This window comes from Phalangium opilio, unplaced genomic scaffold (assembly GCF_054372755.1).
Source record: "Phalangium opilio isolate 3A_F unplaced genomic scaffold, DU_Popi_V2 ptg000113l_1, whole genome shotgun sequence".
NCBI lineage: Eukaryota > Metazoa > Arthropoda > Arachnida > Opiliones > Phalangiidae > Phalangium > Phalangium opilio.
The window spans coordinates 8,658,258-8,671,852 of record NW_028324209.1 but is presented as its reverse complement, the minus strand read 5'-3'; the positions used below and the strand labels follow the sequence as shown (position 1 = coordinate 8,671,852).

Here is a 13,595-nt window from a genome sequence, read left to right as displayed (position 1 = left end):
ACAAAACACGTGCGTTCTGCCACCTTTTGATTGCCTAAAACAAGAGTCACAGGAAAGCACGTGAGTTTTTCCCACCTTTTGACTGTCTAACCCAAGATCCAAAACAAAACACGTGCGTTTTCCCCACCTTTTGACTATCCAAACCAAGAACCACCCCAAAACACGTGCGTTTTTCGCGCCATTTTCCTAACCACGTTACTTTAAATTCTCCAAAAATTGCGCCAACTTAAAGATACTTTAGATGTCGACACTAAGCTTGAAAATAAAAGTAAATCGGTCGGTGTAGCGCCCTCTTTCAAATTTACATCGTACCTCTCTCTCTCTCTCTCTCTCGTCTCTCAACCAAATCGCGAGTTCTTACGAGGGTTCTTACGCGCCTCTTCAAAAATTTTCTGAGAGCCGGTCGACGGGCCATTCCCTTTTAAAAACTTGTTAGTGAGAAGCGGCGAGATTTTTGTTCTCGACTTTAAAAATACAATAATAATAATAAAAAAAAAAAACCTTTTCAAGTTAGTTACCAAACGGGCGCCTTTTTTTGCCGTCTATTGTTCTAATGAAAGAATGACTTTCCATTATTTTCATTTGAAAAGAAGTTACAAGGCGTGTGTATAGTTTTAAAAAATATAAAAATAAGCTTTCGGCGATTATAGCTATGAAAAAGTGGCAGATGTTTATAATCGTTTTTCTCACGGGTTGCACCTCAACAGGACTGTACCTTGACTGAACTGGGCTTCAATAGACCACTGTTAGACCATAGGTAGACCACGTTTGTCTTCCCTCCCTCCGTTAAAAAGCCCCGCTTTTTTATCGCTTATACCTTTCAACCCCCTGAAAGGTCCCCACCATAAAAATCCACTTGGACCAGATGAACGCGAGATTAATGTGTTTAAAGAAGCCATCGTCAAAACTTAGTGGTGTTTTGTTTATTTCTTCCTCCGAAAGTCTGTGATTGTTCGTAAGAAAACAACTCGCGATTCTCTCGAGTTCAAAAGTGTTTTTTGTTTTTTTCCGCGAAAATGTTGAGTTCTTTCAAAGTTTATTTAAGCCGCGACGAATTAAGCTTACGTCGTTTAAGTGTCTTTCCGGTTTATTTTGGTTGAATTTGAAATTGGCAAAGCGCGGGTGAGACGTTGATTTGGTTCGTGTAAAGGCAAAATTAAGTTTGGCATCGTTGCACCACCCATAACGTAGAACCAACCATGGCTTCGTCGAGATGGAATCAGACCGAAGGAAATCAATTCGCCGATGGAACAAATCGACTGAATAAGGATAAGATGACACCGGGAAGACATTGCGGTACACTTCCGCCAGAAGTTCATTACCAAGTGTCCAAGAAAATAGCCCAATTGACAAAGGTAAACCTATTTTATCCAGGAAACTCCGTACTTAAATCGTACGAGGACACTTAATAATGGTTTAGTGAAATTTATATTGCCCCTTTATGACACTGTATATAAGAGAGGGCAACCTGACCCCAATCGAACGTAACCTAAGACTAAACCATGTGTAAGCCTAAGCCAACCTTACCTTATCTTAACTATTACACCATAAACCAGGGGGGGGGGTCAAGTTATTAAATTAAACTGTGCACTTGGTTAAGTATAGGCTTAATTAATTATGTAATCGGCATACGAATACAATCAATTATAGAAGATAAATCATTCGATATTTAAGTTGCAAGTTTTTGTTACAAAATAATTAACCTGTATTTCTCTTGTAAATTTGAAAGTTGGTGATAATTTTCACCTGAGTTTATCGCGAGTCAGCTAAAAACAAAACGTTCTGACGTCACAGAAAACCAAAAATAGGGCCCCTTTTAATCTATGTTCGAGATAATCTTAATCACACATCGACCTTTATTAAAAGTCCTTCTTATCAATAAAAGTTTTATCTTTGTGTTATTTTTCTGTGTAGAAGTATAGGAGGTGCAGTGCACCAAACATTTCCTATAGTTGCCAATAAAAACAGGTCCCCATCCCCATATCCCCTCCCTCCTGCTCTTTAAGTCTTCTTTTGCAAAGTTGATGACATTTTCTTACTAGTTCTCCATCTCGTAACCATCGACAACTTAATTCGAAAAATTGGCATAAAATCAACAGCCTTAATATTGGGAGAAATAGCCTTTTAAAAGGGAATATATAACCAATCTTTTTTTTTCGAACATTCTTTTCAACCTACGGTTTCATTTCGTAGATATTATTAGAGAAAGAGGTTAGGGTTTCCGTATCTAATTTTCTAAATGGTGTAATATTCCCTTTAATAATGATGATAAGGCCAAAATATCTTTAATTAAATGCGGCGACGATTATTTTTGTTTTTGTTATGCATTATTATTATTATGCAAATTTTTGCGGAACGAAGCTCCTACTATGAAATTATTAAATTTTTACCCGAATATTTAATTGTCATTTTATTATATTCGTCGAAATTTTATTAATTAAGTTATGAATTTGATTGAAGCCAATAGAGTATTGTTCATTTTCTAAAGCCCTTAAATGATTTAAATATCTGTCATTAAAGGGGATATTACCTAGTTTAATTTGGGACTAAGTCAGATGATTTGAAAATTGATAATATATATTTTTAAAAACACCCTGTTTGACTTAGTGATGAAGTCGTAACTGTGTCGCTTTTTTTGACCGAAACTATGTGTAGTTCGAGACTTCAGTTAAATCAGTCTCACAAAGTACCTGACAACGATACTCTGAAATTAAACCTGACAAATAGGACTATTATATCATCAAGAAGGGATATCTAGTTTACTAGGGAGAAGGTTTAAGATGCCTAAGTATTCGCGCGCCATAGTCCCAGTCCCCCTTTCAAAATACAAGGGGGGGGGGACGTAAAATGAGGCCGGGCTATTTCGCCTCTCCTCAGTCGGAAAATACGTAATTTTCGTCATTCGCGTCGCGCTGACGCGAGTTTCAAAAACTAATGAGATGCTGGTTGTAATTTAGAGGCGGGGATTAACTCCGGACGTACGTTTGGACTGGAGATAAAGCTAGAAAAATGGCGAATTTATACTTTCTCCCTAGTAAACTAGATATCACTTCTTGACCTGACAAAAAGGAGAATAATTAAATATATTATAACCAAATAAATGAAAACCTCTATCGAATATTCATGATAAAAATATAATACATTCGTATAGCATATAACGCGTGTACAAATAAAACCGAAAAATTTCTTTACAAACAACGCGAGTATATTGAACCCTCTCACACACGTAGGCCTATACCCCAAATTCCATTCCAAGTCATGATGACATCCCAGAGAACCAAGTACATACAGTGAATATATATATAATTATATACATACATATATATATACACTTATAAAAAATTAACATTATCTCCCCCGGAAAAATGTCACTTCCCATCCCGAGCACAGTTCAGTTTAAGAAAGGGGTAGCGTCAAGAAACTGGCTTCGAAGGACTAAAATAGAAATTAAAAAATTTATATATTCTCTCCTTTTGGATCAAGAGGAGGATAAGGAGTTATGCAGCCACGCTCATTCGAGGCAGATAAAAACGGTTTTAATATGTATGGTATAAGCCCCGTAGTTAATTTTCTTAACGCCCGACCATGATAAAACATCTCGAAAGGTTCCTATATGCACTTTAGAAGAGGACTTTCGTACCAAATCTATTTTCAATGGTTTTGGTCTTATAAAGAAACCACACAAACTCTTTGTGAACGGTAGTGACACTCCGCGTTATCTCGCTATGAACTCTAACGCATTCAAAGGCAGTGATCTGATATTACGTCTTCTATGACGGGGCTCGAAGTATATATTTAAAGGGGTAGTAGTAACTATAGCTCATTCGAAAACCATTTATTGTATCTTAAAGATTGAGTTAACAACACGCATTGCCGGTTTAGTGTATGCGTTTAATTTTAGAATATGAAGTCGGTTTATAGCAGACGACTTTTACTATAACTGACAATGTGTTTTCGATGGATTCAAGATTAAATAGGGAACTAACAACTGGCTAGGGGGAAAAGATAGTCTGACGTCACGCACCCCCTCTGGTTGGTATTTTGCGCGTAGATTACTGTTTCCAACCGTTAGGGGGAATGAAACTCCAGTAAGAGATAGAAGGGTGTGACGTTAGAACTGCTACCTATTGAAGATAAAAATGTTCCGGTAAAATATGGTCCCGGACTTGCCGAAATTGCAAATTAGTTTAATTAAAAATTACAAAAATACCATTGCACCTTGTTTAAAAAAAGGGGGGGGGGATTTCAATCGTTTTAACAATTTCAAAAACAAACGATTTTATTTAAGGTACTACTATCCCTTTAAGGTAATAATGAAATCCCTTTCATAGCTTCGGGCTCTATTGTATTCTCAATTTGAAATGAACCGGTTACGTATTTAAATGGCCCTAAGGCAACGGAATTTTCGTGGTTAGGCCTTTAGAATGGAATGTAGTTTTAATATACATAGGAGAGAAACGTGCTTGCCTACGTATAGCCCGAAAACGGGGGACCCCCTTAAATTTTCGTACAGAAACTACCGTATTATAGAGTAATGGCACCTCCCGGCCTTTGACTGTATTATACTCTATGAGTAGTTAACACAGAGTGCCACTACTCTATTATAATCCTTGAAATCTTTCCTTCCATAAACATAAATAATATTTTCCATATTAAATTACCAAATCACGATCTTCTTATTATTTTTTTAAGAAAATATGAAAAATAATCAAATAATAGCTTCCGTAAAACAATGTTTATTCACGAATTGAATATTTATAAATGACCCCTTAGACGTTACGTAAGCGAAATTTAAATATTTGGCCCCTTAACGTAAAGGGATAGTAGCCTTTTAATTTATTTAGACTATACTATAAAGGTTTAAGTTCTTAGAAATACAAAAACAAAAGTACGATAAGTTAATTTTGTTATTAGAAAATAAAATGGACCTTAATATTTGTGTATGCAGGTCTTATGTTTTGAGAAATATACAGGGTGTTTCTGATAAGTCTGGGTCATAAATTAAGAGAGATGTTCTTTGAGCAGTTTTGAGTCGAAAATATTCTATGACATTATGTCGTCCTGGCCAAGTTATGATTTGAGTGTTTTAATTAAAGGCCGACTTCCATCGAAAAGGGTTCTAGCGAACTGAAAACAGAGCATCGAGACTAACAATGAAGCGACCGTGCCGATTTTCGAAGCCCCGCTGGGTCAAAAGTTGGAAGGGTTCTCGCTAACTGAAAGCCGTGCAATGTGGTTCTAGCGAACTGAAGATGAACAATAGAAATCCTTTTATATTTATTTGATCTCGAAGTTTTGCTTTCCCCCGAAGGAAATTCTCTATTGTGTATCTTCAGTTCGTTAGAACCACATTGCACGGCTTTCGGTTAGCGAGAACCCTTCCATCTTTTACCCCAGCGGGGATTCGAAAATCAGCACGGTCCCTCCATTGTTAGTCTCGATGCTCGGTTTTCAGTTCGCTAGAACTCTTTTCGATGGAAGTCGGCCTTTAAATTAAAACCATTGACGGCAGAATGTCATAGAACATTTTCGACTTAAAATCGACCAAAGAACATCCCCCTTAATTTATGAAAAACTTATCAGAAAACACTCTTCTATATATTTTCTTTTTCATACTTATTAGAAAAATAAAACCCAAAATATTTCAATTCAAAATTATACGCGACTATCCCTTTTAAGTACTATACACCTTAGGTATGTCTCTTAAAGTCCATACCTATTTAGATATAAATTTTTTTTACAAACCTGCGAATCCTGTTTTTTTCAAGGACACCACTTGTGGTGGTATGAAAATGCCTAACTCAAAAAAAAAAAAAAAAATTGGCGTTCTATCAAATGTTATGTCGTAAAACTTATTTTACAAGTTGCATAACGCTAAATATAAAATAATAAAAAAATAATAAAAAATGTTTAGCATGGTATCTCCAAGTTTTAATTGCAATTTTTAAGATAATGGACTCGGGTAACGAACTAGGACGTTGGAAACACGTTTTTCATTAAACTTCTTTACGACATAAAAAGGGGTAGGGGGGAGAGAACTTTAATTAGCCAAGTTATCTGTAGTGTATGATAATTATCTTCTTGTAAAGATACCAGAGATTATTAAGGAAGAAGTACACTTTACTCGTGTTATGTTTTAATGGTCATTATGCAAATTTTTGAGTGTTTTAAAATTAGGAAGCAATTTTCTTTTTTTTTTTCATTTTGGAAGAATATGGTATTTAATGTTACGGTACTTTAAAGGGTTAATTGTATAGGCGTATTTTTGAGATAGATTCGTAATTCTTTCACTGTGATTTCTTTCACTCTATTTGGAAACCATCTTTTTAGCAAAATATCATCCTTTAGTTTTTTGAAGGATGTTGAAGTTTGTAGGGAAAAATAATTTAAAACCGTTTCTGAGTCATTTGTCTCTCAATGGGATAGGGCCACCCTTACAGCTGAAATCTCAAAATAGCATTTTTAAAAGAAAAAAAGGATTAAAGACATAATGAAATGGCCAGTTAAAATTGATATAATTCAGTCAAAAGTTAATATTAACGAAACATACCAAAAACGCAACCGTTAATTTTACAAAAAAAAAATTTATTATAAAGTTTCAAGTGTTCAAATGCTAAGCCTAACTTCTAATATGATAAAAGAAAATTATATTATTATAAAAATCACTATATAATATAGATCTGTCTAACCAATTAACGAAAGTGAAAGCACGTTTAGTCGCGGTTGAAAATTGTCTATGTGTTGCGATTTATAAATCAAAAATTTGGATGTAAACTTTTGCAACTTTGAAAATGTATAATCAAGAAGTGATATCTAGTTTATTAGGGAGAAGGTATAAGTTTCGCCCGCCATAGTCCCAGTCCCCCTTTCAAAATACAAGGGGGGACGCAAAAGGAGGCCGGGATATTTCGCTACACTCTCCTCAGTCGGAAAATACGTAATTTTCGTTATTCGCGTCGCGCTAACGTGAGTTTGCAGTAACCAATGAGATACTGGTTGTAATTTAGAGGCGGGGATTAACTCCGGACCTACGTTTGGACTGGAGATAAAGCTGGAAATGTGGCGAATTTATACCTTCTCCCTAATAAACTAGATATCACTTCTTGGATAATATGAACACAATTATTTTTGGTATTATGGTAAAGATTACAGTCTGAACATTTCACTCTCCCTTTAAGGCTTTTACGTACGTTTTCTATAATCTCCTAGGAGTTCCGTCAACTACTATAACACTTTTTTTTATTTTATTATTGTTTGTTATTAGACGAAGTCAAGGCTTAGCTGCCTGTTAAAATAAGTTATCATAAATTTTTTTTGGCGCTCAAAGTATACCACAAACTCGAAAACCCTTATAGGAACGCTAAATATTTGCTGAATCTTTCAATTTAGGTTTTTAACGTTTTAAGTCTTTGACACCCTCATGATCCGTGCCTCCCAAAAACCAAAACTTCACGCGACAAAAATCTAGTTAATTTTTTTACAAGTTTCTAATTTTAATCTTGTTAAGAGTACACTTTAATTATATCTAATACGTCATCCGTCATCGATATTTAGAGTGAAGTCCCCAAAATCTTTAACGAGATTTTTAATTAATTTTTGATAAATTATAACTTTTTTATTTTCGGTGCAAATTTACATTTTGAAGAAAGGCTGAACATTTTTGCCTGACAAAAAAGAATTTCATATATTCACTAAATGTTTTTGTGTCTCTATGGCGTGGCAACCCTGAGACAAAAGTCTCAACTCCCTAGTCGTAGATCTAGGTTTAGCGACCATGCATTTTTATTATGGTAAAGCGTGTAATGCAGGCGACTACTACTAGTTCTAAATTCTATTTATAAGGGCTTCTAATTATAGGGCTATAGATGCTAAGAATTACAATGGCGGTAGTAGCATTTCTTAACTTTGGTCCTTTTGTTTTTCTACGTCTTACCAGAAGGGGATAATAGAAGAAGGATGACACTCTGTATTCTCTTAATACTTTAGTTATGTAACATGATTCTTCCCAGGCTCATCCACACTTTTGTATGCTCTTCTGCATCTTATCAAACTTCAGATGGGCATCACACCGTGCTATGGTGAATTCTATAACTGTTTGTTTGTACTAAATCCTCAGCAATCAACCCACAAACTTTGATTGTCTTGACGTGGGACAAAAATTAGTCCACAAGCGCATGCGCCTTGGCAAATATTTAAGCGCTAATAGAGTAATGATGGGGGGAACTATTTATCGCGTATGTCGTTCGGTTTAGTAATAGTAACCTTGCTTCGAGTCCAAATGTTAAGGAGTTTTGGGAAGAATCATGTTACCTTTCACCCTCTTTGTGGTGCGTACACTTCTCTCGAAGGGAGGTATTATATACTTCTGATGTTACTCAAACCCACAACCTCGACGGGATGAGCTGATAGTTTTTTTTTTGTTTTTTTAAAAGAAAGAAAACTGTAACATTTACACGGCGGGCTATCTCTTTTTGCGAACCGTGTTGAGAATATTCTGTCTTTTTTTTCACAAGTAAATTTATTTTCGGGTTTTTCTTGGCAACTTTCAAAAGGGGAACAAGCGGGAGTGCTGCTGTATAGAACGACTTTTGAAAATACACCCTTAACATTGAGGGAATTTCAATTATACACTAATTATTATTATTATGTCAAGAAAATTAACTATGAACCTACGATTTTTAGGTGATTTTTACCCTAAACGCTCGTTTAGACGAGCAAGAATCCATGATGGAGGCTTTAAAAGACGCTTACGAAGAAAGATTACAACAATTACTAGGGGACACGAAACAAAGGATAGCTCAATACAAAGCTAAGGTATTTGATAAATATAATAGGCCTTATTTTTGGGTTAATTATGAAACATTTTAGGCTAACGCTTCGACAGATTTGCAACACAAAATTACCGAGTTAGAATCAACTTTGACCTTAGAGCGGGCGGCGAAAGAGGAGTTGGTTCAAGCCCTAAAAATGACCCGTGAGAAAAAACTAACGGAACAATGTTGTAAATCGTGGTAAGATAAAAAATTAAACTATAATTGGTCACATTGTATGTAGGTAATAGTCTTAAAATGCCTTGCAGCGGTTCCAGTTTAACAAATGGAATCTATCCTAAACAAATCCCTAAAGACATTGACAGTAGTCCACCATTATCGGGAAAAGGGTCAATCAGAAATAAGGAAGAAGAACTGGACATTATTGAAAGGATTTTACGGAAAAAATCCAGTGTCGGGAAAAGTGACGTCAGTGGTCAATCGAAGAATAATAATTTGAATAACGGGTCGTCGAACAGTAAAGTGAAACACATGGTGGACATTCCCGAAAAGGATGGTTCAACGCCACCCAGTCCCGCGCCTTCCCCTCATAGGACTTCCGTTCCCAATGGTGCCAACGGTGTTAAAGTTGATGACCCTAAAACGGGTGCCAGCAGTAGTAGTAGTAAAAAGTGTGAACTTTGTAATAGTAGTGACAACGAAAGATCTCGGTGGGCTCAGCGCGAAAAGGAGCTGGTAGACAGGTTGACGGAAACCCAGGCTGACGTCAAAAGGTAACCATAGCTCGCGAAAGGTTACTTAGTTAATGTCCCCTTTGGGTTTTGACCTTGGGGTTAAAATATCCTTTGAAAACCGAGTTTTTAAACTTCTTTCAAATTAAGGATGCGAGAAGAAACCAAGAATTTCAATCTAACAATGTCGGCAACGCAAGCCGAACTCAGACGTTTGCAACAAAAGGTCAGTCCAGTTCTTCATTTCAGAGTTAAAACTTCTACTCGTATTTGTATTATATCGATTCTTTTTATATAGACTATGGTTCCCAGGAATGGAGTAGCGTCACAGACAGATACCCGTTCGTTAAACGAAACCGGAAGTCAAACGGAAACCAACGAAGAAGAATCTCGAGAGTTGAATAACAAGGCGAAAAAAGTTGAAGCCGAATTGAAAGCCACTTTGAACGAATTGCAGACCATTAGTACAGCCTTGAACGAAACAAAGATGCAAATACAAAACACTCATTTGGAATTGAGGAGGTTTAGCGCCGATGAACAACCAGATCTTAGGCAATTTGCAGCCAGGAATGCCAGAAGAGAGTCGTAAGTAATAAATTCACGCTAATTTCTTATTTGTCAAAACTCTCCACGATGCCAGCATTTTTAATGATATTGATCTTAATTGGTTTTATTATTAGCGAAGGGGACGCTCTAAATAACGAAAGGACAAAAGCTGAATTGAAAGAGAAAGTTTCGGAACTCTTAGAACAAGTCAGTCTTCAATAATCGCACCCTGCGATCGACATGACCAAGGTCTAAGTCGAAATTTAACGCGTTCAATTCCTTAGGTAACAATTTTAATGACTAGCGGTGGTAATATGAGCGACGCTGAAAAAGAAAATGCGGAGTTACAAAAACGGTTGATGGAATTAGAGGAAGCCAATAAAAGGCTACTCGCCACTAAAGAAGCTCAGATGGTCGCCTCCCTAAACGAGAAAGAAAATCGCTTGAAACATCTTGAGCAGGAATTAACGAGGCAACATAACCTGGCCATCGAAGTAGAGTTAATTAATCACCGACGCGAACTCGAAAATGTCGTTAGGCTTAGCGAAGAAAAATGGACGTCGCAAAAAGAAAAACTTCAGCGCGAACACGACGAACAGCTGGGTAAGATGTTGATTTAAATAATTTGTTATTTTTAAATTCGCTCTCCTCCTCCTACGTGATGTTACATTTTGATATCTCGGCGACTTCCGGTACGGTTACGTATCGTTTATTTATAGCGTTATTTACGTTTCGTTTAATAACTGTTTAACAGAAAAAGTTCAAGAAGAAGTTAACGAAATGAGCAGGAGATTGCAAAGTCAAACTGAAATGCAAACGGCCGAATTATCCAGATTGAATCACGATCTAGACGAAGCCTTGAATATGTTACGACAAAAGGAGGAAGATTTGATATTGCAAGAGGTCAAATGGAGGAAAGAGTTGGAAGAAAAGCGAGAGATTTACCAAGAACAATTGAAACAAGCTCAGAACCAATGTGATCAATTTTTGAAACAGCTCGATCAAAAACGAGATGAAGTTTTGCAAGTTCGACGCGAAGCCACTCAACAGATTCGTAATTTGGAGAATTATTGGCTCGAAAAGGTCAACCAGGAGCTGAATCGTTTGAAAAGAGCCTTCACCGAAGAAAAGAAGAAAATGTTAGAGAATTTCTGCAAAAGTCAGCGATTACTCAAGGATAAAATCATCGCGTTGCAAACTCAGTAAGTTTCGATATTTTTAGCGGCCCGCGTGGATATATTAATGTCCCGCTTTTGGTTAATCTTTTTGCCTTAACTTAGGGGAACTACTGGAGTTGAAGAAGAATTGAATGATTTAGATAAAGACGATGACGTCATTGACAACTTGGAAGCGTCAGAGAACCGTAAAGAAGTCAATCGAGTGAGAAGAAATTCCGTCGTTTCGCAGATTGAGTTCCCAATTCACGTATGTTGTATATACGTAACTAATTACCATTTTTTTTATAACGTGGCTTAAAAATCAATAACGCCATTAATAAATTTAACAATGTCATTATAAATTTCCAGGACAATGATTTGATCGATTTTACGGAAGCGTTAGAAAAAGCTGATGAACGAATTTGCGCTTCCCAACCTAACGTTGCTCAATTACCGCCTCACGGACCTCAACCGAGAATAATCAATAAGGTATGCCATCGCATTCAGACACGTGTAATCTAATTCTTTTAACTTTGATATCGTGAAACTTTAACAGAAGGGCAAGGGTACCCACGAACAACACCGATTCATAAAGCGAGCCGAGAGTGTTTTCCTTCCTAAACTTCAATTCTTATCTTTTTGGAAAAGCGCTTCCAGTTTGGACAAAGCCCAGTGCCAAAAACACAGAGATACTTGCGGTAGTAGTCCATCTTTTCCTAAAGATAATTTAGCCTCCGGAAGTTCGCCGAGACAATTCCTGGTTCAAACTACACCCGAACTTGATCCCAGAAAGAAGGAGAAAATGAGTCCAACTTTATTTAAAAATCGAAATGGTCCGAACGGTTTTGGAGGGTTTTCGTTTCAAGAAGCCAGGTAAGTTCTTCCTCATTACAGGAGCGAGCCAACATTTTCTATTGGAGCGGGGGCGAAATGTCTGCATAATGTTAAAGTCCCATAGAGTAGAAAGTTTGAGCCCCCGCTGCCCTCCTGGTTGGCACGCCCCTGCCTGATTAAATCTTAATGTTTATCGTGTTTTAACCGTATAATTAACATTTCTAGGTCTAGTAGTTGTTTTAATCTATCTTGTAAAGTTGGTGGAAGCCCAGTTTTTAGTTCCGAATCGTTTTCGTTCAAACGGAACTCGGTTGGTTCGAATAATTATTTGGGTGTCGTACCCGAAGCGCAATTAGATGACACGGAAGAACACAACAAAACCGAGGACACTTCAAAATCAAAAGAATCTAAGGAACCCTTATTAGAAAGTGAACTATGACACGAGAAGAAGAAAAAGACCTTATTAAATTATGGATGTTTTTCTACTTAAACTCTAATTATGTACGAATTTAAAATATTTTTGCGCGACAAATTAGGCGTGATTATGCCTATAAGAGTGTTTAATTTTGCCTATTCCTTCTGTTTCACCGATACGGATGATTTTAAGAGTTAATCCTTAATGTTGTACAATAACGTTATCCCATAGGTTAGATTAATTATAATTATTATTATAAAATAATGAAGATATATTCACTGCCATTTGTAAATAAGTTATTTTGGTGGGTAAATATTTGATTCATATTGTTAGAAATAAACAGTTAAATGAAAGACTTGAATATTAAGCCTAATAACCCAAATGTCGTTAAGCCTAATCTTAGTCCTTATAAGGTCAAATGTTTTCCATACCTTTGTGATTTTCCACGGATGTTTTAATTATAGATAAAAAACTAGTTTTCGGTCGCATATTTTAAAAAATTACCTTATAAAATCTTCAATATAAGTTATAACACGTAAGTTAAAAAACTTCCTAGGCCTAATAAATGTTTTATATTTCGATCAAAATCCATACCGACGAATAAACGTTGCATTTCCCGCTCGAAATGAATAACTAAAGCATAGTTCACTCGATCACGCGCAACACGACGCAAGCTGCTCGCGCTATAGAAGCCCGTTCAAAGAATTCGATTTACATCTTTAAGCGCAACTTTTGAAGATTATTCAAAGGAACCCAAAATTAACATTAAGTTCTATGGGAGGAGGTAGCTTTTTTTGGCCAGATCCTTATGTCCTATACATCCGAATAACCTGAAATTTTAATGAGACGCGTGTTTTATTATACTGAAAAGGGTCCAAGCTTCTAGAGTGGATAGTTTTTCTTATAAAAATTATTTTCCAAAGTCAAAATGACGGCTTCAGTGCTAAGACTGAATATATCTTCGGATGATCGGATCTACTGGTCCCAATGTCCGAAAATTTTAATGAGAGGTGTGTTACAATCTATTCTATTATACTAAAAAGGATTCAAGGTTTTAGAATGAAAATTTTTTTAATAAAAGTTAATTTCCAATGTCAAAATTGAAAATTCAGTATTCAATCCACCATATCTTTGGATCTAA

The 13,595-nt window shown here is 36.2% G+C and overlaps 1 protein-coding gene across 1 annotated transcript; it reads left to right on the top strand.

Annotated features, from left to right (window-relative positions):
- Window positions 1–179: 179 nt before the first annotated feature.
- LOC149623773 (uncharacterized) lies at window positions 180–12,815 on the top strand. The gene is made up of 13 exons (XM_089853021.1): window positions 180–1,355; window positions 8,683–8,814; window positions 8,869–9,011; window positions 9,080–9,544; window positions 9,653–9,728; window positions 9,801–10,087; window positions 10,183–10,255; window positions 10,333–10,651; window positions 10,803–11,250; window positions 11,329–11,473; window positions 11,575–11,694; window positions 11,762–12,078; window positions 12,265–12,815. The coding sequence occupies exons 1-13, from the start codon at window positions 1,200–1,202 to the stop codon at window positions 12,476–12,478; spliced, it is 2,895 nt and encodes a 964-aa protein (XP_089709147.1). The 5' UTR covers window positions 180–1,199; the 3' UTR covers window positions 12,479–12,815.
- The last annotated feature ends 780 nt before the right edge of the window (window positions 12,816–13,595 follow it).